The following is a 27,875-nucleotide window of genomic DNA, read 5'->3' as shown; positions in this document are numbered from 1 at the left end:
CACGATTTTGAAGCCGTCAGGGCTAAGCATCTGCAACAATGAAATGGACGTAAAACAGTAACTGGACGATAACATTTGTAGTGATATGTGTTCTGAAAAGGAAAATTTCGTGTAAAAATAAATATATAATTATGTAATGCATCTAACTCAGACGTCTTAAACAAAGAAGGGCATGCTTGTAAGTTTTATCTCTCTTCGTTTTAGTGGAGACTGAACTGCTAGCTTGATCAGGTTGAATTACGTTGGTGCTATCTACCATAATCGGAGCTAACAGCTAACGTCTAGATTTTTAGCCAGTCAAAGCTTAGTTAGCGCAAGATTACTTATTTTCTGACCTGCAAGATGTGTCCGCATCAAGGCTGTAAGACAAAAAAATCCCTCGGGAAAATTGATTATGCCACTAATCATCGAGTAACAATTTATACCATGAAGGTAATGTCAGAAGTAACATATAAGACTGGTTAGTAAGCTAGCTTATTGTAGCTTTGTGAAACCTGCAAGCAGCATGTTTTCTCTACGATGTGCTGGCTTCCGAGCGTGTGTTTGTTTTTGTGCTAAACGAATCTGATACTTCAGGCAAGGGGTTCAAATGAAAATGGAAATCACCGTGTCTGACTGCTCAGCCTCATGAGCTGAACAAGTGGACAGGGTCCGAAAACACCTCCTCAAGTTTTCTACTGGCTGTTCTTACCAAAACTCCGAGTACAGCCTCCGTCCAAGACCAGACATAAACAAAACTTTATATGTGGCTCTATGTGATGTCCAGAGACACCAGAAAAGGGACAGTTTGTAACTACAGTATACCGTAACTTAATGATCATGTTTAAAATTATTTTTTAAAAATGTCGTAGTTTTGGAACATTGATTGTTTTTCTTTCTCCAGTAGCTGTTGTTGATTCATCTTGTCTGACCTGTTAATGATGGATGAAACGATGGATTCTCAAAGAAGGTAAGACAGTCATGTGGCCATTAGGATTTTCTGTGCTTTTGCTCAGCTTTCTAAGTAAAGTAAGAAATATGCATAGAGGGTACAAAGTGCACTCTGGGAAAAGGGGAAAAAAGGGTAGACTTTGTAGACTCAGCCTGGTAACAAAGCCTTCTCTAACTTTGTTCTCTTTCTGTTTTGCTGCAGTGTGACTGCTGAAGTCAAGCCAGAGGATGTAAAGAAGGAAGTACCACAAACAAACTTAACGGATGGAAAAGATGAACTCTTTTGTAGACCGCAAAAGTACGACACTACGAAAGACTCTGTACCAACAGAGAACACACAAAATGACCAAGCATCTCAGAATTCAACGGACTTTGGGTCTGCAGGTGGGCTGGATGAATCTGGCCTCGCTAACAGCAGAAGTAACACAGCTCAAACACACTGCTCTAATGGACAGAAATCTAAGAGGCCCAGTTCACCTGGCCCCCACCCTGTTAAAACAACCTGTGTTGATGCACACTCTCCAAATCCCAAACTCACCCTCTGTCTTAGTAATAGTCCCAGGAAGGGTGTAAGTACGCCCAGTGATGTGGAGATGCTGAGTCCTGACAGTCCCATCTGTAAAACCATGCTCACCAACAACTCTTCAGATAAGTATGATGTCAGTGCTTGTGCAGAGGACTCGGGCTTTACAAAGGTTCAGGCAGTGGAATCTCGGCAGTTTGTCAATGACTCTGACTCTGGATGTTCGGCCAAAGAAATAGCCCATCTGGTTGCCATGGGGACTGAGGATGCTGAGGTAGCCGAGTGCAGTGGCTCATCTAATATGAGCCAGGACTTAATTAGAAGCCAGTCAGGTGCATTTTTTGAAAGGTACTTGTGAACATTTTCACATTTCCAGCATGTTCCCAGTGTCCTTCAGTAATAGTGTGGGATCCTGACTTGTTTTTTTGTTTTTTTCCTGTACAGAATTTCATTTGCATTTCATAACACGGACAAAGGATGGCTGGGGACACCCATAGATGAATTGAACAGAATGCCCCAGTGTGCCCCCCCTCTGTCTCACCTGAAAGTAGTGCCTAACCACACTGTCACAGTCAGGGTGAGTCAATGGCCCTTGTTCTTTTTCTGTGTGTGTGTGTGTGTGTGTTTGTTTGTTGTTTTGTATGTGGTATGTTGTAAAGAATATTGTTGTCATAAAAAGATTGTGAATGCAGGAGTGAATAGGCATTGTGTGGTGGGACTACACTTAATATTTTAATGAGAGAAACTAAGATAGGGAAAAGTCGCAGAGGGAGTGTAAAGAAGGCTGTTTAGATATAGACAGTGGAACTGGGGAAGAGGGAGACAGTGTTGGGCAGGGTGAAGTTATCCTCCATGATCCCCTCAGGGCCTCTTGTCAGGAAAGTTCCAATCAGACTGTGTCCTCCACTGCTCGTCCCACAGGAACAGTGTCAGTGCTGGTGTGTAGCTACTACTTGTTCTAACCAACAGCCACTGCCACCGAAGCCAGACTCTGCCCATCACCCTCTAAATCACCAAAATAATATAAGGTTTTTAATTACTGTTTTCAGAAAATCATACCACTACAAATGGGACAGCTTTCAGTTGTTTAGTCAGCCAGCAAATGAACATATCAACTTTGGTAAAAACAAGAGTCAAGCTTGTATGCTTATTATATATTTATTTAACTTTAAAATAAGGCATTGGCCCTATACAGCCACCTCTTAGATATTTTTATTTAGAAATAATGTACAGAGTGTGTGACTGACTTCTCTTCACATTTCACAATATCTACCATACCATGTCCTCATTTTCAGGGGTTTTTAAAAGTATTGCAGCGCACATAATTTTAATAAGCAAAGAGAGAGAAAAGTTGTGGCAACCATCACTGCTCGAAAAACAACAGTAATCTGTAAAGATAACTAGTGTCCCCTTCCATTTCATTTCCCTGTTACAGACAGATCTCCTCAGAGAGGGAGAGGTCCCTGCCCCATACCCCACTAAGTTCAAAGATGCGTGGGATGACGTATCAGTGAAGATGCCCTGCTCTGAGAAGAACCTGTTTCCTATGGAGACTGAGGTATACTAGTTGTAGTTGTAGTCGTACTCTTTAGCTGCATCACGGCCTTTTATCAAACCATGCTATGTGCTACAACAAGGTTAGTTATGGTAGGAACATTGTCGTGAAAGCAATATATCAGTTGTTGTGTCATGTAGGATGGAGGTGGTGTCCAGAGTCGGTGGGACCTGATCCACACTGCCTTGCGTGGAGGGTTCAAAAGTTCTCTGGATGTGAGGGTAAGACAACTTTGCTCGGCTGGATTGGCGCAAATATGGCAAACATACTCCATGTCCACACTAAGATAAATCTGAAAGAGGTGTTTTACATGTGAAAATGTCTTGCATGCACACTTTTTGAAGTTTTCAGTCCCCACTGAAATGGCAAAACCAATAAATCAGATTATTGTCTTCTTCTCTCTCCTCTTTATGTTTGAAAGCAACAAAATTGTGCATTACTTCTAAACATCACTGTAACACAGAGCTGAACCCATATGAGCAGGCGTACCTCACGATTTCGGCTTTGTTTTTTCTGTCCACGCTAAAATGTGAGACTTGTTTTCAGAGTTATATACCCTATAAGCAACCACACCATCTTAGTGTGGATAGAAGACAAAAACAGAAAGGATAGACACCTTCTCAAATTTAGCTATTGTAATAAAATAGGAATGTGCCTCTCAACCAATATCTGGCTTATTTGGCTAGCATGCCTTTGATACCAGAGAATTTCTGCTCATACATTATTCCATTTGAACTCTCACAGCAGTTTCAAATGCACAAGACTAATTCCAGAAACAGCCACATGGTGGCAGAGTTTGCATCAATTATAGCTAGTTATGTCATGTATTAAGAGAAGACATTTAATCCTATATATTTTTGTGCGTTACAAATGCTGTTAATCTACAGCCATACAGTTTTATATAGTCAAATTAGTCTTCTATGAATAAATAATTCCCAATTCTCCTCTTCAGGATGCAATATTGAGATACAACACAACCCATGCAAAGAAATGGGACTTCACTGCGCTGAACCTTCTTTGCACAGAGGTAAGCTGTCCAAGACTTGGACTTGGATTTGTACACAGGATAAAGCAGGAAGATTAAAATTATGTCCCTAAAGCATACTGACCACACTTAGGCATGTTTCTTTGTTGAACACGCAACCTATTAACTTTGAATCCAGTTCTTTAGGTGGGAAACCTAATTTAAAGAAACACAATGCTTTAGTTTTTATTCTAATTTCTTAATTTGCTATGTAATAGCCCCAAATATTTGTAATTTAAGAGAACTGACATATAAATAAACACCTCATCAGTGTAATACAGCCAGTTGTGTGCGTCACAGTTCTGAAAGCCAGCCCCTGTGAACTTTCCCTTGGCAGTGTTTGTTTAACTCAGCATAATTAACAATGTCTTAAAATGTAACTTAATGAAGAATGAAGCTAGAGTTGTCACAGTGAGGGGAGTCTGCTCTCCTCTGTTTGGCTGCAAGCCCATCAGCGTGTGTCGTCCCCTCCCATTACCTGGGAGTCTCACAGGAGCAAATATGCATCCTACAGTTAGGACAGATGAGCACAGAGCATGACGGCAGCAGCTGTTGCAGGTGAACCAAGGGAATGTCTTTCTTTCTCTCTGTCTCCTTCCTCCTTTCTTTAACACTCCTTCTGTTCAGACAGTTAGGGAGTGTAATTACATACCTGTTGTTAGAGAAACTTGGAGTGGGAGGAATATTTACCATCTCTCATTGTTATGAGATTACTTATTAAAACTGTTTTATAAATTATAACCGTTCCATAGATTAAGGATTTCCAAGTAATCAATCCTTTTGTGGAAATTCCCTCCCAAAATGTTGCAGACACAGTATTAGTGGTACTGCCTGTCTACTGACCTGTTAGTAGACAAGGAAATAAATTTATCAGATAAATTTAATCAAATAAATATATTTATTCGATTAAATTTGGTATAGACTCTGTTACCATCCAAAGTGGCCAAAAACAGAAGACAGAGTCTTTGAATAGATAGCAAATCAAATTCAACTTCAAGTGTAATTTGGTTACGCACATTTAGTAAAGCATGTGGTTTATTGTCAGATTCTTTTTAAGTAAGTTGATGTCTTGGTTACAGCCATTAGAAACAAGATCATTATTTTAATGGACCTCTTACATTTAAGTGGGAGTATTTGATACTTCTTACAGTCCAGTCAGATTGATTTTTGAACTTGGTGTCCGTCCCCACTCATCAGTGATTACTCAGCTAAATTCAGACCATTACAAAATGGTCTTTTTTTCCCCTTCCTCTCTGAAATAATTTCTCAGAGTAATTTAGAGAGCTTGGTAGATCAATAGCCGCCTGAGCCTTTTTATAGCTTAATCCAGTTTAATTAAAAAGACCCATTAAATCTGTAAGGATGCTAAGCGAGGCCAACAAGAAAGTTGCCCTTCCAGGAGTCTAACTGCGTCAGCAGCTCCAGCTGTCCATTCACTGCCCTGAGCACAGTTTTTCCCACCATTTCATTTATTTTTTTGCTGATGCATTTAACAAGGGAGCGTGGTGCTCACAAGATAAGGGCAAGTCAAGGTTTGGATACCCAAAGCTCTTAATGGAACCCCAAATTTTATAATATGTGCATTCATTGGCAAAAGGGAATAGATACATGTGTACAGATACAGAATACCTACTGGTTGTCATAATTTTTTTTGTGATTTTAATTTCTGTCAGTTGATGGATGCATTATGAGGAAGCATTTGCAAACACTTGAGCGCGGATGATTAACAGCTGCCATTCCAAAGCAGACATGCATCATCCTAGGTAATTTATCTTTCACACACAGTCTAATGTAATAAAGAACCACATGGATTGAATTTTCAGCCATTTGCTGGTTGGCCATCCAAATAGATATGAAATTGACAGAATACATTATACTACTTTTCTGCTCACACCTTTTTTTTCCCCTCTTTTTAATTTTTTTTTTTTTTTAATCGACTGCTCTTTTGCTGCGAGTTTGAATCCTAACTGTTGCACTCCTCAGCCAAGAACATCTAATTAAAAATGGAGCAACATTTGTGCAGCACTGGGGTAATTGTCAAGAGGTACATTGCCCCTGGGCCAGTGATTGACACTCTACTCAACGTGTAATAGCCATAGGGGGGAGAAAAAGGGTTATCCAAATTAGGGCTTGTCTGTGTTTCTCCCCTGCCAAATGAAACTGTCACTGTGTCACTTTCTGATGAATGTCTAAGGGCTGAGCAGGAAAGCAGTCCAGGAATAAGTACAGCTGATGTTCCACTAGTACATGAACATTCAGCTGCAAGACAACAACATACTCTGTCTCTTTCCCTTTTGCGCTTTTTCTCACTTGTTTTGCTTTTATCTCTCTCTTGCATGGTGATCTTAAAATGTATTGAAATGTGAAAGTTTGCGTAGTAGAACTGAAAATGAAAAAAATGTAATCAAGATGCGCCTAGGCTGAGCTGCCAGGAAATTACAATAACTTGTAAAGACCAGAATGGATGGAAGATCAGCGTGTAATCGATCTTAAGCCCACACAGCAGTAAATCTGGACTGTCCTGCTGGAGCTCAGTCTGTCATATGTATTGATGTGAAAGGTATTTTTGTGTGTGCAGCCCAACCCATGTGTTACAGTTGTGGCTGGCTGCTGTAGCTGTGGAAAGGCTGGGCGATCATCTTTCTGTCCTCATCCTGCTGCATCACCAACTACCATCTATTAGTCCCACAGGAGCGCTTTATGATGTCTGCCAGCTCATTACTTCTGACAGCATTTAGTCAGACCTACTCTCCAGCCATATAAATGCCCCAAGCCAAATCAGCCACCAAAGACTTTCTGTTGAAAATCAAGCCACCCTGCCACTCTCTCCACAATTGCTCATTTGCATTTGCTCCAGAAGGTCCATTTAATCAGTACAAGCTCCCCTTCCTTACCTTGATAGAATAAGGCAAGTGATTGATGACAGTGACATTCGAAGCCAATACACTCATAAGGGATTGCATTGTAAATCTGGGTCTATGATGGAATAACGATGTTTATTTTAGAGGGAACTGCAGATGGATGCTGAGGTAAGCTATAGGCTGAAGTATGGATGCCTCGGCCGTGGCTGGCTCGCTCCTAGATTGATGGTAGTTTCTTCTGAAACAGGTTCTGTGTAGTGAGTAGCTCCGCAGCATTTCTGTTTCTTCTTTCACTGCTGAAGAGTTGGGATTAATGATATCTGAGAAGTGGGAGTTCTCCCTATAACAACAAGAAACATTTGTTGTCTCCACTGACAGTGAGTTGTTGGATATGAGAGAAATTTCTTTAGATATTGGCTACTGATACTGGGTTATGACCTTGGACTCACTGTTTAACTGTTATTACATCAAGTAGCTGGTTGCTCCTCGTGTATTTCAAGGTCTTTCTGTCTCTTCGTCTTAACAAGACAATCATAAACCTTAAAAGAAGTTATTGAGCAATTAAACACGAAAAGGAAATAGCATCTTTAGCTTTGACCTTTCTTTTTTTTTTAAGTTGAAACAGGACTGTAAAGAGAGATGTATTGTGGGAACTGTTTATATAATTGTTCAAAAAGGGTGATAGTATGTTTATTGTAGTATTTTCATCAATCTGCCCATACAAAATGGGGTATCACTGAACCCACATGTCTTGGAAAAAGTAAGAGTTATAGAATTTGAATGTAGAAACAAAAAAGAACAATTTTTGAAATGTATTGGAGGGATTCTATGATATAAACTATTAATTAAAAAGATACCATTGATAAAATCATTTTTCATGTGGTTGTGACTTTAATATTTTTGTTGAATTGACCTTTTGGTTAACATTTTGGTTGGAAAATGAATGGTTTTACAAACCAGTATGCCACTTCAGACCTCATCAGTCACTCTGACTGCCAGCTCTCAGTAACTGCCTGCCTAACTGGGCAGTCAACTTCTCAGAGCTATTCCAACTTAACAATAGTTCTGCCTGTACCCCCCCCTCTCTCTTCAGTGTCTCGAGCATTGCGAGGTACAACACCTGTTTGGGTTCATTTTACCTGCCATGGTCGACCTGGCACTCAGTGCTCCTCGTCTCTGCACGATGGTAAGTACAGTTTACAATTTGTATGTACAAAGCTTAAAGTTTAAGGGGTTGGCTGGAGTTGTGTGAGTAAACTAAAAGGTGAACCGTTGCATTACAGTAAGTACTGGGTATAAGAAGTCAAGAGTTCATCAATGTTAAGGTACATAGGAGGAAGACTGTAAGTGTTTGCAGTTAGCAGGGACGAGAGGCAAAGGGTTAAATGGTACGTGTACAGGATCAGCTCATGAATTACAACTGGTAGATAATGAATGCCCCTTTTTGGTCCACATCAAGAACTGCTTCATTAGAAAAGAGGACTGAAAGAGAAGAGGTCTGTCTCATGTCCTGTCATCCAGCAGATGTGTTATGCTTGTGCACTTGAGAAAATTCCTCTTACTTTTTGCATTCAGTGCTCCACTAAACTGGAACTGGTCATGAATTTTAAAATTCAGTCTATTCCTTTGGACTTCCACATTTTCCATTCCTCCTCTCAGCAGTATATTTTGGGAAACGGGGTTTGATATCACCCTCATCAAACCTCAGAGGCCTTCCTTTTTACTCACATTAAATGGAGCTGATCCATGTCAGATCTTTTGAATGTCATCCCCATTTGTCTTCATTTTTGTTCTCTGTCATCAATTAAAGCAATGCAAGAACTCCAAGATTGGTATTTTTGTAATTCACTTATCTATTGCAGAATCTACAGTTTTGATTTATTAAGGTTAATTCAGCTGCCCCTCTGGGCAGGATAGGAAAACCCCTCTAGTTGTTATTGGAGACAGAAACCACAGGCAGAACATCAAGAATGCTCAGGTTTAACTAAAGGAGGGAATTTCTGGTACAGATTTCATGTCATAATCATTTGTAGTGGTTGGATAATAGCTTTCTGACTCCGCTTTATTTTGCAGTATTAAGCATCAAGTCTAATGTTTATGTGTGTGTTATTAGAGCAGGTATTGATCTGCTAACTGGGCAGCCTTGGGAGGCTCTTTAGCCCTAATCAGTGAAGATAGATGGGCCTCATGTGTCTGACTAAATGAACCTTAGGGAGAGCAAGAAAACCAGGACCTTAATTACTACCACCCATTCACCTAATGGAACTCCCATGTCTCTTCTGCTTGCTAGATCGCTAAACTAACTATCTACCCCCATTAGCCCTCAGACCTACAGTATCGCACCCACGTAACCTTGTTTTTTTTTTTTTTTTCTTCAGCATCTTACCTTGTGTCTCTACATTTCCCATCCTGCTTCCCTGCGCATTACATTTTTTCACATTGCTTTGACTTCACAACTTTATTCTGTTCTGTTTTGATTGTGATTTCAGTCTCTTTTTTTTCATGATCTGTCTTTTTCTAGCCAATTCCTCTGCTGAAGTCAAGGATGAACCATTCCCTGACTCTGTCTCAGGAGCAAATAGCCTGTCTTCTGGCCAACGCCTTCTTCTGCACATTCCCCCGACGCAACTCCCGCAAGTCAGAGTACTGCAATTATCCTGAGATCAACTTCTACAGGTAAAAGGCACACCATCCTTTGCTGAAATCTGGAGAGACACAAAACAGCGACGAGTAGCTCTCTAGATTAATTGAGTGAGCTGTGGTTGTTAGTATTTTATTCAAAAATGAGATTTGCCCCTTGAGTCCTTCACTGAGTCCCTTTATAAGCCGTTACGCAGGAGGACATCTCAGCAGACTCGGACATTGATCCTGAATTACCCTCATTGGACTATACGCTTCACGGAAAAGCTTACTATACTGTCGGGACAGGAGCATGATTTTACCTTTTATTATACCTTTTTCTAGTCCTCAATGACTGTGGAACCTGCTGACCAGGTTTATTTGAATAAAGACAGGGTCAGGTTTTCTCACAGGGTTTTCAGTAGTGTCATTTCCAGTAATTGGCCATCATACATCATGATTAAGCACAGCAATCTGTTACAATCTGGTCATATTTTGATTGAGTGGCTCTGTTTTAGTGATCTACCATTCAGAGAAAAGTAAACTGATTTCCATAAGGGGGCACTGCTGCCTTGAAAACCCCTAATAGATGAATTCTATGTTTTTACTAAGCTTCTGCTTATTCAGTAAGCGTCCAGTAAGTGCGACATTTACGTTTTATGTTTTTTAACTTGAATGCACTGGGATTGGATCTGGCTGTTAAACGGCCACAGCTTGTGGTGTCTCATTTGTTATGTTTTTTTTTTTTTTTTTAATGGTTGTGTCACTACAGTGTGTGCTCTAACTGCCCTTGTCACCTGTTAGACTTGAGGATGGGACTGTGGGCAGAGAATCTCTTTTAGCTCCATGTTTCGGTTCTTCCTTTGTGTGTGGGAGGGAGATTCAGAGTAGGAGAGTTAAATTGGTGTTCTACCTGGTGCTACCTACTCAGAACCAGTGGTCTGTTAAGAAAGCCTTGTATAGCTAATTAAAACAAATAGTTTTGATAAGAGTATTTTAAAGTGCACACCCCTACATATCTCTCTGGACATTCATAATCTTGATGTGTCGCTTTACTGGAAAAGGAGGGAAGTGAAGCATGAATGTGTTCTGGCCCATGTTTGTAAGATCAATGGCTTTTACATTGTTGTATCTGAAGTACGCAACCTCTGTTCTGCTGTAGGCAGCAGTAGAAGGTGAGGGAGTATTGCACTTAGGTTTTCTGTCATCACAGTTTTCTGGATTATGTCTTTGTTAATAAGTTTCAGCTTGTTTTCTGTTGGAAAAAGACTTCATTGTTGTTATTCGTCTTGTTATTTCTGCTCAAGATATTTGATAAGACGACTTTCAGCAGACATCTAATTGAATCTGGTGGGAGTCTGTTGGACACTAACATCTTCATGTATTTTTTCCACAGCCAATAATGGCTAGGAAGTTGAGATGCTGTTTATGGGTGAGGAGGGGTTGGTAACAGAGTTATAATGAGATTTCTTTTACCAGTTCTATTATTGTATTTATATACTGTAGGCACTTCTGTATACAGTGGACATAGTTCAGATTTCACCTCAACTCAATTTTCCTGTATTTCTTTGTATTATAACTTCTGGTGCTGTTGCCTGGCATACTGGAGATGTTGGTTTGGTAATACCTTATTATGATAGTACACTTTGCAGAAAATGAAGGCTAGGTTTTGTACTATATAATCTTGATATTCCCTGCAATCTGCATGGGCCCTAACTGATATTCAGAGTCTAATTAGCCATCTGCTCTTCCTTGGGGGTTCAGCGTATTATTTTATGAATCCTGGGGACAATCATATTGATTATCCGTGATTTGGTCCACATTCCCTCCTTTAACTCCCTCATTTTATCTGAACTGTAATCATACTCTCACAATCAGTCATCTGTATGCATGATATCTGCCTCCACATCAAACGTTAGATGCAGGCTAAGTGACGAGGCCTCTATAATAATGTAAGCATTGATTCCAGTTGCAGGGCTGGCTGTTTCAGACCCATGCCAGCACTTGGTTGCAGGCACTTGGGCCTGCCTTAACTATCAGCATGTCTGCCTGAAGGAAGGAGTAAGAGGAAAAAATGTCTTTTCTGAGAAGATGAGACAAGACAAGACAACGTGTGCAGTCTAAAATGAGCCCTGGATCATTACTGGCCCTCCTTTTCCCCCTTAATTGAGTGAGTGTCCGTCATTTTGCTTATCCGTTACAGTAGCGCTCTGTCTTGGATAAGCAGAGCAGCAAGCAATCTGGTGATTGCTGTTTTGGCAGAGCTGTCAAGGTTTGTCCTCCGTTAAGTGATGGATAGATTTGAGGGGTAGGAAAGAATACTGGAGACTTATCTCTTCAGTTTTAGTTCTCCTCTGTTTGAGATGAAAATGACGTAGGAAACCCATTTAACAATTTAGTCAACAATAATGGCTCACTACTAAGAAAGAAATCCTCTTTTTTTGTTTGTGCACTGAGTGGCCTATCTCATTTAGAAGAAAACAACCTAATTGTTAATGGCAAAACTGTCAGAAACCTTGTGTCCTGGTGCATGTATGTAGTCGGTAAAGTTACAGTGGATAAGAACCAATGATTAATGTGACTGTCCTTGAAAATGAAAATTGCTGCAATATATTTTGTTACTAAATCCTTTTTAATTAACTGCCCTTTTGTCTTCAGCAAGTATGATTTGTGGCTATTCTGGAAATCTCACCCTCGTGCCCCTGTGTTTCACTTACTCTATGTCATAGGCAGGTTGTCTGGGTACATTATGACAGATTGACACTGACTAAGGGATTTTTTTTTTCTGTGTAAGGAATTTAAATAGTGGGGAAAACACATTTGATATGCAGTAATTGTCTTTTATAAATGAGATTTTTTTTCCCTCACTTAAGGGCTTTTAGTACATTGCCTTTTTCATTTCATTTATCTCCACTGTTTTTATTTCTTTACTGGTCTGGGCAGAAAGCGTTCAGCATTCATCTTTCCCTCCTACTGCTTTCTGCCAAGAAAGCGGTAGGAGGGAAACGGAACTGTGATTAGTCATCATCCTAGGTTGCTTTTAATGGAGGTAGAGTACCACTATGGGGTGATTTAAGATGTCAACCTAATGCTCTCTCTCTTTCTTTCTCTCCCTCCCTCCACCCTAGTTTTTATGGTAACTATGAAGAACTGAAACAGGGCCTCAGGCAGTGCCATTGTATGAAGGATGGAGGTAGAAGGGAGAGATGTCGTGCCAGTTTCAAAGCTTGACCTCACTCATGACATGCAGTAGCATGGTTGTGCATTGAGCTATAGATAATGACTCTGAGTGAATCATTAATACCTCTCATCGGCTAAAATGTAACACATAATTTTATTTGATACCAAAAAAAACTATATTTTCAGTCAAATGTTGGCATTTTCTTTTTTCAGAGACTCTAAGGCTAACCACATGTACTGTTTAACAAAGTTGGTACTTTCCAAAAATCTCCTCTCTTTCAGGTTATTTGAAGGTTCTTCACCAAAAAAAATTGAGAAATTGAAAACTCTGCTGTGTTACTTCAGGAGAGTTACACAGACCAGTAAGTATTAAAAAACGTCCCACGTGATATTGCAGCAATTGTTTCTCTTTAATACCCTTTGTTTTTCAATTTATTATGATTTTTTGATTATGTTTTGTGTCTCTTTTTTTAAGGACCCAAGGGTCTTGTCACATTCACGAGACAAATACTGAACAATCCTCCAAACTGGGAAAGGTAATAGTCTCTATTCTACTATGTTATGACTTTAAAGATTTAATGACTTGAATTTAAAATAAATTTATATTAGGATTTTTATAATAACCCACAAACAGTAATCCATGTTAAAGCTGATTTCTTCTCTAAAAGGTGCCAAATATTAAATAATGCTGGGTTTTTGGTCAGTAAATATTCTTTTCATATGTGGCAATCTAAATTTCATCAAAATTTCATTTAAATGTCCGTACAACTTCATTGAACAAATCTGAATTGATTCGATGTTAGTCAAAGTGAACTAATAACCAAACAGACAAAATCAGCACAACATCTTTTTTTTCTTTGCTGCTGTGGGAGACCTTGTTAGATGGATAAAATGACGGCATTGTGCATTTTGTTGTGGGACAGCTTTTTTAGCAGGCAGGATTGTGTGACTGAATGGTGCCAAAATACAGACGAAATCTTGTGGAAAGACCTGAGGCTGAAGTGGCAGTTTATATTCCATCATGACAGTAGTTAAAGCTTACCATTAAGTTGACAAGGGGATGTCTTCACAGCAGAGATTGAAAGTCCCTCAGTGGCCCTGATAAAACTCAGGCTTGAATCACAGTGAAGCCCCTTTGGAGTAATAGATTGTTCACAGACGCTTCACAAATAGTCCCCACCCTACTTCACAAATCCTTACTAATCCTGCCAGAAAGAGTGTGGAGGAATCCCAAATTTAGATGTGCTGAATGTATCCAAGGAGATTGAAGAAGCTAGTTTTGTTGCTTTAAAGACTATTATATGACTAGGAAAGTTTCAGGACATACTTATAGATTTTAGTCAAATAACCTTAGAGTGTGGGATCAGTTTCCTGTCTCCTTTATCGTTTATGCCCACTAGTTCAAAAATACTAATTCATTTAGGACACTTGCTGTAAGGACCTTTCATCAGAGCTAGAGCAATTTATTTTCAACCTCTTGATTTTTTTTTTTTTTTTTTTTCCAACAGTGAGTACACACTTTGCTGAATATCCCGTTTTAGAAACTGTGTACAAGGGGAATCTTTCAGCGTTACCATGTTACCTGGCTGGAATGCTACTTTCCTGGAATGAATAACTGAAAGTTTTGCAATCTTTTTTTTTTGTCAAGCTGTCAGACTCAGCTGACGCGCTTACATATCACTTGTGAGGGGACAATTGAGGATGATGGATATGGGATGCTGCAGGTAGGAATTCCTTTACAATTTAAATCTAATGCCAAGTAAAACTAGACTCTAACCTTGCATAATAAAACTCAGCACACCATTCAGTGTCCCCCAATCACTGTAAGAGCCTTCTTTCAGCCTTCTTTCTAACAGTGGCGGCACAAACTCAGTTTCAAGATCGTTGGCTCAGAGTGTCAGAATTGATGTAACATGCCTGTTTTGCACTTGCTGGTTTGGTCAAAACTGACAAACATGACTCTGACCATCACCATGCCTTCCCTCTAGCTTTCAAAAATTAATGAGAGTGCTTGTCGCAGTAGTTGCCGACTACCCCCAGCTCAAAATTGGTTTTATAATTTTTTTTGCATATCTGTGAAGGTTATTTGTTCTCTATCTGTCTGCATTGATTCACCCATTCTCCTCATTCCCTCAGTGTTCCAGGGTGGCTGGTGCATTTTTTCCCTGGTTGACAGCTGATGTATACACTTGAGTAGCTCAGAGAGGCAAGGGTGGAGGGGAGGACCCTGGGGTGGGGATGAAGGGGAAGGAGGCGTACGGAGAAAAAGATGAAGAGGGTGAGCCATCTCACTGCGGTGACCCAGTGGGCCAGGAGTCCTGCAGGCGGATTGATGGCTACCTCAGCAGGCTGGGCACTCGCTGTGTGTTGAGTTTCGATAGGGCAGAGTGGGCTGTCATTCTGTCAGGAGGTGACATCGAAGTGTGAGGGGGGGGTTAGGGGTGTACCAAGGAAGGAGGCGAGGAGTTGAGCGACTGGTTAGAAAACATACACATGCACATACAAACACATTCACTGTCACACAGATTGACGTAGCTGTGGGCCAGTGAGCAGAACCCTCACCCCTGACAGTCTGTTTAAATAGCAGCATTGTGATTGAATGGGCTCTCCACTTATCCATGCCACAAAAAACAAGGAGAGGGCTTACATGGCATGAAGCTCCAGTATCATATATAAAAAAATTTTCTACAATGAAACAGCAGTCCCAGAAATAACCATATATATGATATATTTCTCCAGCGATCTCATCAACCATTTTAGGTTTGTATCTCAGTCCTTCTACTAATATTATCGACACTGAAATTTAAAACATTAACTAACATGACTTAGAGCCTGCAGCCACGCTAGCAGCTCTGTGAGGCTTTCCTTGGCTGATGGGAATGTTATTCATTTTGCAAGTATTTGCTCATAAACCAAAGAATTGGACAAATTAAACATTTGATGGTTGATGATGGCGTTAGATAAAGAGTTTGGGGATTCCCCGCATGATTGTAATTTGTCCTGGGGGGGAATGGAATTGATTCTATCAGATGTCAAACACACATGGCATCCTTATGGTGGCACTTGTAGAAAATTCACGAAATGACCAAAGTTGGTAGGATTCATTGTCTTTAAACTGCAAATGTCTGTAAAACATTCAGTTCCAATCCATTTAGGGAATGTTAAGATATTTCACCGCAAGTGAAAACTTTGATCTGGTGTGGGAACTAGAGGAAAACTTAAGTTTCACCAAACTCAGTAGGATTTGTTCTCTGGTGATCATGAATGCAAAATATCATGGCAGTCTATCCAAAGGTTTTTCAGATATTTCAGTCAGAACCAAAGTGATAGACCGAACAACATACAGACATCACCATCACTAGAGCCCTTTATAACCAATGTCTTTCTGCATTTACCCTTCAATAGGGATCAAATTCCCACACAGGTTTGTTATTTTGTTATCATTGCTACCTTCCCAATGTCAGACTAAAGAGTGACAAATACTGAGGACAATTAAAGTGCCCACTCCTGCTTTAAAATGAAAGTTTTGATGTTTCTTCTATCCCTATGGATTAAAGACTGAATAGTGAGCCATCACAGGGAAGGCCAATAGATTAATTACTCGCCTATATATAAAAATAGAGGTCTGCACACATTCATGCCGATTTTCCATTAATGTTCTACTCACCATTAATTTTAGATTTTATTCGTATTTAACCATCTCGTTAGATTTCGTGTGTGTTGTTGTGCTAAAATTTCCTCATCTGATTACTTCCAAGCAGGAAGTAGTTTTATGATCCTTAGACATTTATCTGTATTAAATGACCACATTGGGTGATGGATAATAATGAGATACTAATAGAGTCATATGTTTAAATAATGTGATTGACAGTAACTAAACCTCACAGTTCTTCTCAAGTGTGTTGAATGGACAGGAAAAGGGCAATATATAAACATCATTTAGTCAAAATTTGTTTTGTTGTGGATACGTAGTCTAGCCAATCACACGGTAACTTGCACGAATTGAGTTCATCAAATGGGTCTCATTCTATTTTGACAATTCAAAATTTTTTGAGAGCGATGATGAACGCTGTTAAGAGGAGAACTGAGGGATTGTGCCATTTTGGTTAACTCTTCCATTTATTTTCTTTTATTTCACTAGGTAGACTTTGCAAATAGATTTGTAGGTGGAGGAGTGACAGGACATGGACTTGTCCAGGAAGAAATCAGGTTCCTCATCAACCCTGAACTCATTGTCTCTCGCCTCTTTACTGAAGCTTTGGAATACAATGAATGCCTCATCATCACAGGTACGCGTCACTCAGTCTCAGGATCTGTTTTTTAAGGCATTAATTACTGTACCTTAAACAGTCTTTTACTTACTTAGTATATAGTTATTTATATAAAATGAATAACCACGCAACAATATTAACATGTTGGGGTAAGTCAAGAATTAAAAATCATCAATGAAATAAAAATCCTTTTACAGACAGCAGTTTTCATAATAATAACAACGGTTCTGGACACAGTCAAAACCATAAGTATTTGGATGGTTACACATTTTGTTCTACAGGCTCTGAGCTTCAACACATTTAATTTGAAATAAAATAATTCATAGTACATTAAAGTGCCAAGTTTCAGTCTTAATTTTAGAAGGTTTACATCAATATAGAAAGAACTGTGTGACAGATGTAGCACTTTTAACACACAGTGCCCAAATTTTAGGGGTTAAAAAGTAATTGGACTGATACACATGAAGTCACATAAAATGATCATATTTAATATTTAGTGAGAGATTCTTTGGAGTCAATGACTGCCTGAAGTCTTCTACCCATAGACATCAACAGACGCTTTGTGTCTTCCATGGTGCTGCTCTCCAAGGCCGTCAGTGTTTCTTCACTCATTGTGGGGTCTCTCTGCCTTTAGTCTGGTCTTCACCAAGTGGAATGCAGCTCAATTGGACTGAGATCAGGTGACTAACTCGGCCAGTCGAGGATATTCCACCTCTTCACCCTAAAAAGCTCTTTGGTTTCTTTGGTCTTGTGTTTAGGATCGTTGTCCTGCTGAATGATGAAATGTCGTCCAATTAGTTTTGATACATTTGACTGAATCTAATCTCACAGAATACTCCTGTATTCCCTCCGCATTCTTCCTGTTGCTTCTGTGAACTCACCAATTAATGCCAGTGTGCCAGTTGCATTGCGGCTTTGGGTCTTGAGCTGTTGCTGTTTTTCACCATCATGTTGACAGAGGTTGATTTTGGTTTCGTCAGTTCATATAACTTTTTTCTGCAACTCTATTGGTTTCTATTTGTATGTTTTTGCAAACTGTACAATGTACACCTACATTCTGTAGAGAATTCTTGACTTGTTGTGCAGTCATAAAGGGGTTTTTCTTCAATGTGCATATGATTTTATGGTCATCCAAGACTTGTGCTTCTAGGTTTACCAGCTTGTTTGCCATTTTTTATATTTCCATTGTGCAGCTGCTTTTTAAAAATGTACCCAGCTGTTGATTTTGGCAAACCAACTACATTTGATCTCTCTCTGATAAATGTTTGCTTTGTTTGAGCCTTGCATGGTCACCTCTTTTCTCCTCATATTGACAGACAACTGCACCTCAAGCTAAATGGCAGTTCTCAATAAACTCTGAGCCACATGTAAGCGCTCACGTGCATGAATTAATGTTGAAATGACACACAGCTGCCCAAGAAACATTTAGTAGCCAAGTGTCTAGTTATTTTTTAACCATTGCAATGCCGTGACTAATACTGGTTCTTAAAAGGGCTTTATCTCCCACACAGTTCTACCTATATTTATGTAAACTTATTCAAACTAAAGCTGAGTCTTGGCACTTTAATGTAGTATCCCTTGTGTTATTTTAAATTGGATGTGCTGAAGCACAGAGCCTGAAGAACAAAAATTGTGTAACTGTCTAAATACTCTCACTCTGGACTATAAATTGGTCCCCTTTTTTCAAAAATGGTTGGTTCGCAGGACCAGAAGATAAGCTCCAATTATATTTGTATCACAATCCTGAGCCTCCTCAGGAAAGCCGTCTTATTACTTGTTCATTAATCCAATCTAATTTTTTTGTGGACTATTGCTATATCCATCTCTGCAATATGGGGTCTGGATGGCATTGCTATGTGATGTGGATGGAGTGAGAGTTGTGTCCGTAACCTCGGCAATAAGTCGAGCTGCATTCTCAGTAAGCCAGCTTCGTTGAAGCTGTGCCTACTGACCAGTTTTCTTTGTGACAGAATCTCTCTGAGCTGCTGACCAATGAAGAGTGTCTGGTTTGGTGACCTCAGGATTGCCTCTCTTGCTTTTTAAAAATTATATATTTCTTTTGGTTTTATCGGAACAAGACTTCCAGCACACACTGGGGCTGTTTGCAACTGCATATGAAAACGATTGGTTGAGAGTTAGCCCCTCCTTTCCTTCTGAGACTGTGGTAACCCAAGGAAATACATCAAACTGTCCCCATTGGGTTGGGAGCAAGTTGCTGCCCAAAGTCAAGGGGTGTGAGTATCTAGGGGTGAAAAGGGAGCTGAGTGTATAGGCCAGTTGATAATAGGTTCCCATCCCTGGAGGTGCTAGAAGACATGATTAGGCAGAAAAAATCTGGGATAAGTTGTTTATCCTGCTACCACTGCATCTAGAACCCAGATAAACAGCAGGGGATGGATGGATGGATGGATGGATGGATGGATGACTATTTACAATTCTTGCCAGTTTGTTTCTGCTCTTGGCTCTAAAATTCCCATAACACACTTACAGAAAAAAAGTGATGGCACTCTCAAAGGCATCTTTATGGTGTCTCTAACACATTTGCATTCACACACACAGAAACTAGATATTAGGTCCCAGATAAGGCGTTCTGTGACATGGGGCCTATTTGTCTACAAGGTGCAGGGAATGGAGCCATTATAGAGCAGACAGACAGTGTAATTGCTACAATCATATATTTCTTTGATGATGTTATCTACCTATTAGCATCTTTTTGATCATGAGTTAAAGAAATCCAATGTATTTTGGTCATATAAGACTGAGAGAGAGGGTATTTAGTGCTAGTCGTGTTCTCCCTTTATGCATTGTGCAAATACAGTATGATTACAAGTACAAAGTAAATACTAGCACAACTTATACAGAACTAATAGACCCAGATATATGGCGCTACCACACTGTGAATACTCTGAATATAATGCAGTCATGTCATGTGGTATATTGGATCTTTATTCCTTGATATAGCTCATTATTTTCTACTTATTTCTTTCTCCCATAGAAACCACACACATCTGCATTACCGGTCAAAAGTTTTAGAACACCTAGATTTTTCCAAATAGTTTTTAAATTTACATAATTCAATGTCTGGTTTTCTGAATCACAAGCATGGAAAAAATAAACAGTTGGAGATTTTAAAATAAGGAATCATGGAATGTTTTTGTTGAGATAAATTTAATCTAAATTTTTGACTTGTCCAGCAGCCGAACACACTTGTTGCGTTCTTTCTACAATGGAAATCAAATATTGCGCAGCACTGTTCTAGCACTGTTGCAGAAGTTCCAGTGCAATTGTAGGTTGGTTTGCTTCATTTACTTCCTCTGCTGCAGGAAAACTGTAAATTAACCAATTTCTTAATTCCTAAAAATGGCCTGTTTTCTATGAAATTTACATAATTTTTCAGTTTTTGGTGACCTAAACTTATTTATTTATTTATTTATTTATTATTATTATTATTTTTTTACCTTAGGCAGTTTACCGCTTACCTTTTAAGGTTATTCACTGGACTGGAACTGCTTTAAGTTTCATTAAAAACTGTAAAAATGGGGCTGGTAGTGGTATGTAACACTAGACTGTAAACTGTTCTTTTTTTCGTCTCTGAGTTATTTTCTAACGTTCACTGAGCCCTGTGTGTTTCTTCGACTCCGTTCATTTTTTTCCCGTCCTTCCATTTGGCTTGAAAGTAAATCCATTGCATTGATTCACTTGGGACTGCCCAGTTATCCTTCTTTTCTCCCCAGCAGAATTGCTCTATTTTTCAACCTCCAACTCACTCTGCTTGGGTCAACCTGTCTAAGTGTTCTGCCCTCTCACTTGCACCCCTCCTCCTCCTCTGACCATCCTACCATTTTCCTGGTTTCAGCTGTACCTCATCCAGCTGGTCATATTAAAAAAAACATACAGAGATTAAGGTCATGGATGCATGTACATATTACATGTTGATTGAAATTTACCTTAATTATTATGGTTTGTAGCTTCATTGCATTGCATTACCTATATCATATTTATTTTACTACCAATTTATCTAGTTAACATAACAAAGTAAATTTTTAACATCCACTTATCCTGTTTTAGTGTTTGTATTTCATTGGGACATAAAATTTGCCTTTCAATTTGCCTTTGATATCACAAGAGTCATCATTATCCTATCTGCTAAATCCATCCTCTTGACAGTAAGACATATATTATAATTTAGCTATGCGCAAACAGAAACTCAATTATAAATGGTGTTCCCAAACTTCTGTACTTGGTTGATTCTGTCTGTAGAGTTTTCTTTGAACTTGCCTAAAATGTCTTACAAGAAAGACACATGAACAAACAAAATATGAATAGACACGGATTTAGTGTGATCTGATGGGTTCTCTTGGCGCAGTCTGTATCCACTACTTACATTGCTTGTTGCTTATAGGCAGGTTGTTAAGAGCAGAGTAGTTTAAAGGAAACGCTAACGTGGTTTTACAGCCCCTGACCCACAATGGTAATACCACCAAGCAAACATAATGTAAAAATTGACTTCTGTCTCTTTTAGTACCCTTCTCTCAGTAATCAAAGAATTATCTGTTGTGTATGGCGCCATGTTGTCTTCTTTGAAAAGCACATCTCTTGCAAGTCACCTTCAGTGGTTAGTCACCTCCCATAATTCTGACTCCGTCCCTCTTTCCCTCCTCCTCCTTTCCACTTAACTTTATTACATTTTGGACAGAAAGGAATTTATAGCCCTACCAAGGTCAGTGCTCCACTAATGGAATGGGCCAGTTACGCCATAGATTCATTAAAACCTTCAGAATATTCCTTGCACGCATGCAGTGTTTCCTCTTTAAGTTTAGTCACTGTTTCTAGACTCTTTTTATCTGTCTCTCTTCCTGTCTTTGTTTTTTCTCCTCTGTCTAGCTAATTGCATTTCCTTCCCTTTAAGGGTATCATCACATGGGTCCAGTTCCAGTGCATTTGGAATTTAAACGTCACATCAGTTATTATCCATTGGCGTTTTCAGAAGGTAGAGGTCCAGGATGTAATCTAATGATGGAGGCCTGTATGCCAGGATGCTGTCATGGGCAGTTGCCAGAATAAATAGGATCAAGGTGAAGGAGGATAGATCCGTTGATGGAAAAAGTGATAGTGGTATCCTGTTGTTTGACATTAGGAGTCGCTAGTGTTGTAAAAAGAACTTCTATTGACTAGCTGGCGATGGCTCAAGATGTTACTGTAAATGTTCTTTTTGTTCACTTAGCCAAAGCTTTATGTAGAAACATAATTCTTTGCCCAGTTGTACTTTTGTTATTGGTGTATGTCTTGCTGCCAGTACAGGCCATTAGAATGAATCATACTTTGACATAGAAAGACATTAAAAAAAAATCGTTATTTCTGCTTACAATTCAAGTTTGTGTTGTGGTTGCAGTATGAGTAGACTGTACATGCTTAAAATTACATCAAGTCAAATATAAGAAAGTAAAAGCAGTATTTTATTACTGCTTTTCAAAAGATACTGTAAAGAATGAAATTTAGCTTTGCTTTTGAAATATTTCTGTGCTTTTCTGGTTATTGTGAACTTAACTTCAAATCTTCCCCACTCTGCTAGTTGCACGTTTAATTCTGCCAGTACATACAGTAGAACCTCAAAGGCTATGTTAATCACTAATTCACTCCTGCTCCTCATTGAAGTGCTGTATAACCACCTCACACCTAATGCATAATGTATGGAGCCCTTAATGGGCACCATTTTCAGAATTGATTGTAGCTGTATTTGTAATGACAAATGATGAAATCTTTCGCGAGCAAACCCTGAGCACATACCAGTAGTTGTTATAAAAATGCTACTGTCTTGGTAACAGAGGTGTGTTACCCTGTCAGTTAATGAATGATATGCTGATGTTTCATGTTTTCCAAACATTTTACAAATATGGCCATGGTTAGCTTCTTCTGTTCTAACCATTTCTTCTTATTATGTCTGAAAGCTTTTTATTTCAAACCCCAAAGCGGATTACTTATTAAATCAATGGCCTTTATTTATGACAATCCAATAGAAGCTGATAGTGTGTACTCACATGGGTAGCATAGAAAGCACTAAATTTGATTTAAGAAATAAGGCGCTGAAACAGATTTAAGCCTACTATGTGTTCTGACTGCTGAATACTGAGTATTGTCTTTTTTTTCTCTTGACTTTCTTTCTTGTTCTGCAGGCACTGAACAGTACAGTAAATATTCTGGTTATGCTGAGAGCTACACATGGAAGGCCAGCTACAAGGATGAAACACCCAGGTAGTTTTCCTCATTTAGTTTCTATTTAAAATTTTGGGATTCTTGTTTTGATATTTGAAACCCAAAATCTTTAATTCAGTCATAAAAAGTGAGGGGACAGATGGGAGGATTTTTCGAAGTCATTGTCATTCCCCTCCTGCCTATTCCTTTACTCTCATTTTCAGGGATGACTGGCAGAGACGATGTACAGAGATTGTTGCCATTGATGCTCTTAAATACAGGCACTTCTTAGAGCAGTTTCTCCCTGAGAAGATGACCAGAGAACTGAACAAGGTGAAAGAGAGATGTCCCTGTCTGTGTTTGCACAGTGATTGAGAAAGTACAGTTAGTTACAGTTAAACAACACTATTTCAAAAGATGTTATTGTCAGTAGTTGACCATAGGATAATGCTGGACACAACAGATATTATGTTGTTTTTGACTAAAAGCTCATGGTACTGAACTTTGACATGCTGTCAGGTACCGCCTGCAAAGATGTTAATTAAAGGCTCTGTGATCTGTAACACCATTGAATTTAGCTCGGGGCTACTGAAAGCCTATCTGACCATACAACACAACACCTATTTATTGTAGTGGTACTGTCATTTTCTACAGTTTTTTTCTGTTGAGAAATTTGGCAAAAATATTATGCACCTGTCTTTGTGATTGTATTGCTTATGGTTAAACCTGAGGCTTACACTTAAACATTGTTACTTATGCTTACACCGTATTTAATGGGATATAAATTATGATATATTCATCATTGATCAATGTTGAAAAAAAGTTTCTCTTGTATCTTTTTCTAACCCCACCTTCACTTCCTCCTTCTCCCTGTGCACTCATCCCAGGCATACTGTGGACTTTTCCGAAATAACGCCAACAGCAAGCACCTCTCTGCAGTAGCCACCGGCAACTGGGGTTGTGGAGCTTTTGGTGGAGACACACGACTCAAAGGTATCAGTGGCTGAATTAATAACCTGCATCCCAATAGGGGGAAAGAAGAGACTGTGTTGGCAACAAGTATGAAGAAATCAACAATTTCTCATACATGAGAGCTGAAATGGTAAAACTGCAATGCAGATGCATCATATCACTTATACTGAAATTTTAACTCTGGATTCTCAAGCAGCAGCTAAATATCATTAGCTCAGGCAGGATTATCTATTCATCTGCACTACTTGTCCAAGCCATTGAAGCCCCTGCTGAAGGATATTCAGCATTCATGCAGTATAGGCTGTACAGTTCAGTCACAGATACTGGTCTCTCTCAAACCCCTCTGGTCAATTAGTAGCTCTCCCAGGGTGTCACTCAACCGTTCCTTCCCTCCCTTTATTGATCAGCTGACACACATTAATGTTTTCCATTAAAAGGGCGATTGATTACAGGGAAGGGACACCATAAATCCAGGCTGATGCAAGTCTCTGTGGGTTTACACAACATCCCTCTTCATAAGCAGGGGCTCCTTACTGTCCCCTTGAGTACGCCACACTACAAATTTTTGCCAGTTGTGTTTCTAGTCAATGCCTGACACATTTTCATTGCCTTTAATTTAGTTCATACTTATCATACAATATGTTACTAAAGTAGCATATGCTGTGTTATGCCTGGATTGATGAATTCTGTGCTGTGCTAAAAACACATCTCCACACTGTATTATGAATGCAGATGTTATTTTTGAGATTAGAGCAACAGTAGTATGTTCGTGTACAGTTTCATGTAGAACTGAAGGTGTTAATTTCCTCTGCAACATGCTATGAATAGACCCACTGGACTTGGCAAAGTCCCTGAGGATAATATTAGCTTCCGGAGACCCCCGCCCATTAGGCTTGGAATTAGCATAGCCGGTATTTTTAGAAGGCAATAACTGTATTTTACATTAAAGTCCTGGAGCTGACTTGAGACGTGGTACTTACATAAGACTAAACTGTTATGTTGTATAGATTACAGACCTTTTGCAAATGATGGTTTGTTTTTTGTGTTCATTAATCTGAAATCAATATCCATTCTGTTAAATATTTAAAAGTCTTAAGACCTAATTTGCAAGGGCTAAAAGACTGAGTGCAGTTTATGAGGCTATTCTACCAGTGGTGGATTATTTACTCTTCTGATACAAATTGCCCCTGTCACTCGTGTTCTTTTCTGCCACAAGCCACACTTTATCTGGCTTATTGACCAATCAGTTAGTTATTTTCAGTGGTCAATTACACATTTATGATTTTGCTCTGAAGCTGAAGGATACTAATGTATTATTGTTGCCTGAATTTCCTTGTAGCTTTCTCCTTCTCTCTTTTTCAGCGCTTATTCAGTTGATGGCCGCAGCAGAGGCCGGGAGAGACGTGGCTTACTTCACATTTGGAGATGCTCAACTTATGAGGGATGTCCATGAAATGCACAGCTTCCTCACCAAGAGACAAGTCACTGTTGGTAGGGCTTGCTCGCAAATAAATATTTTTAGTATTTTTGTTGCAGGGGTAGGATTTTCTGGCCTAGCTTAATTAACGCAGCTTTTATCTCGTCAGCCCTGCCTCTGTTGACCTCTTACAGTAGATTACATAATGAACAGGAATGGTGATGATATCTGCCACTGTTGAGATTGTGGGGCTCTTGAGGCTCGTACAGCACATGGAGGTTGTCCTTGTTGGTGTCATTACAGGGACAGTACGCATAAATAACAGAACGCAGTCCATCCGTATGTTAAGTTATTCCACCCTATGGGCCATCTCTGTTCCTCTCTCTATCCATTCAGCCTCAGCCGCAGAGTGGATTGCTGCCTGAACTGACCCCAGCCCCTCCCCTCCCCCTCTTTTCATTTTTCTTCCGCTGACATTTATTGAAACCTTTCAGAGAAATTCCCCTCTAGCCATCCATTTCCTAAAGTGGAGCTACAGAGAAAAAGCTCACGGCTTGTGTATGTGTGTATGTGTGCTTGATTTATAAATGAGCCCCAACACACTTTTGTATATTTTACTGTTTTTTGTTGTTTTTTTTTCTCTTACAGTTTTGGTCTTTCTTGCTTGTTCTTTGACTCTCCAACCATGTGTCTTTTTGTTTACTTCTCTCAAATCCTGTTTTTATCTTCCTCCATATTTCTTCCTCCTCTCCACCCCTGCACCATCCTCCCCCTTTATCTCTCATCCTCTCTCCATCTTTGCCATCCCTCCCCCAACCTCCCAGGGCGGTTGTACAGTCTTTTGAACCAGTACTCGAGTGTCGTGTGTAAGAATTGCCGCACGACTCGACCTGATGTCAGTCTCTACAGTTTCATCTACGAGAAGGTCTCTTCCCCTACAACCGCCGACGCCTCGGACTCTGCCAAGGATTCTGGGATGTCACCTGTAGCGTTGGACTTTCATTAACATGGGGAGAGCTACACCTTAACCTCCCTTCCCCTCTCTCTTTGTGTAATAGAGACTCCAGGTTCAAAAACCTCAATGTGCTCTCAGTCTTGTGCTTACAATCACTTTTTTCTCTCTCACACACACTCCCTTTAAGTTTGTGATCCCAACACACAAACTACCAAAACACAGTTTTGCCTTTCTTGTTGGTGGTACTATAGGAGCCTCTTAGTCCGCCACTGAGTGTGGTGAAGTGTTTCAGAGACTTATAGCAATAGTAAATCCTGGTTACTGTTAAGCCTTTCGTTAGACTAAATGTGATGTGGAATTCTTTTGTGTTTACATACTAATTACAAATATGGCCAAATAGTCATCATATGCATGATTGTGGACACTTTTCAGGACATAACGATCATCCCTGGTTATCTTGTCTTATATTGGGTTTGCAGCTTTTTCCAATGAGTTGTCTTCTCTATTATCATACCCAGGCTGTGGTGAGGTTCCTGAATGCAGAGAGATGATTAGATGCCATACTGTAGTCTATGCATGGGTACCATTTATTTATCAAATATTCTACAAATATATGCTGCTCTTTTATATGCTCTTAGGATGTCGAAGTTCAACACACATATTGTCCTTAAAGTTTGTATTAATACAAGTGAAAATAATCAATAAAATGGTCGCTGGTATGAGAATCTTCTCAGATGAAACGGATATTTATGGTCATTGTCATCTTGACCATTGATTCTGTTTAGAGTAACTTAATAATAATTAATAATTTCACATATATTCAGTGTTAAGAAGTATTGATACTGCATTTACAAATGGGGGGCAGGTAAAGAAAGAATTGCACGCAAATATTATTTTTGTTAATGTTTTTACTCAGCATTTACTTTGGGGATGTGATTATGTTTTATTTTATTATTTATTGTATTTTTCTGATTGACAGTGTGGGTTCTATTTAGTGATGGATTCATAAACAGATTAAAGGCTGTACATGTATGGCATAGGACTGTACTTTAGGTTTTTAGGTTGTACTCTTTATTATAATTTCTTAATTAAACTATATCCTGTTAAAATTGTATTTCTCAGCTCAGATCAATATGATTTACTGACTAATTACCTGTCAGTAGAATTACCATCAGTACGATACAAGCAATACAAGACCAGCTATTATAGGTTGCATAGCCTCACTTCAGTTATCTCAAACATTTGAATGTTAACCAAAATTTATGTCAAGAAGCCATTCTGCAGTATTCTCAGTACGTGGTTTCTTTACATCTGGCTAATTTAGTTATTCATAGATCATCTAGAAATAACAGATTTTATTGCAGGACTGTTGTCTT

The 27,875-nt window shown here is 39.3% G+C and overlaps 1 protein-coding gene across 3 annotated transcripts; it reads left to right on the top strand.

Annotated features, from left to right (window-relative positions):
- Positions 1-6: 6 nt before the first annotated feature.
- parga (poly (ADP-ribose) glycohydrolase a) lies at positions 7-27,875 on the top strand. 3 transcript variants are annotated; one of them, XM_040139680.1, is made up of 19 exons: positions 7-178; positions 577-789; positions 884-949; positions 1,133-1,801; positions 1,898-2,030; positions 2,889-3,011; positions 3,149-3,229; positions 3,961-4,035; positions 7,987-8,079; positions 9,415-9,569; positions 12,975-13,054; positions 13,168-13,228; positions 14,341-14,416; positions 16,834-16,981; positions 23,137-23,215; positions 23,380-23,488; positions 24,043-24,148; positions 25,490-25,618; positions 26,369-27,875. In XM_040139680.1, exons 3-19 carry the CDS (start codon positions 918-920, stop codon positions 26,548-26,550), a joined length of 2,331 nt encoding a protein of 776 aa, XP_039995614.1. In that variant the 5' UTR covers positions 7-178; positions 577-789; positions 884-917; the 3' UTR covers positions 26,551-27,875. The 3 variants fall into 3 exon arrangements, with proteins under 3 accessions (XP_039995614.1, XP_039995613.1, XP_039995612.1); XM_040139679.1 differs by lacking the exon at positions 577-789 and having other exon boundaries at positions 887-949; XM_040139678.1 differs by lacking the exon at positions 577-789.

Source organism: Xiphias gladius, chromosome 11 (assembly GCF_016859285.1).
Source record: "Xiphias gladius isolate SHS-SW01 ecotype Sanya breed wild chromosome 11, ASM1685928v1, whole genome shotgun sequence".
NCBI classification, from domain to species: Eukaryota; Metazoa; Chordata; class Actinopteri; order Istiophoriformes; family Xiphiidae; genus Xiphias; species Xiphias gladius.
This window is presented reverse-complemented; position numbering and strand designations above follow the sequence as displayed.

Excerpts from the sequence above, each read along its gene's own strand:
- parga (XM_040139679.1), top strand. The coding sequence starts at position 918 with ATGATGGATGAAACGATGGATTCTCAAAGAAG. Across the intron at positions 1,802-1,897 it reads TCAGGTGCATTTTTTGAAAG|AATTTCATTTGCATTTCATA; the intron begins GTACTTGTGAAC and ends TTTCCTGTACAG. Across the intron at positions 14,417-16,833 it reads ATGGATATGGGATGCTGCAG|GTAGACTTTGCAAATAGATT; the intron begins GTAGGAATTCCT and ends TTATTTCACTAG.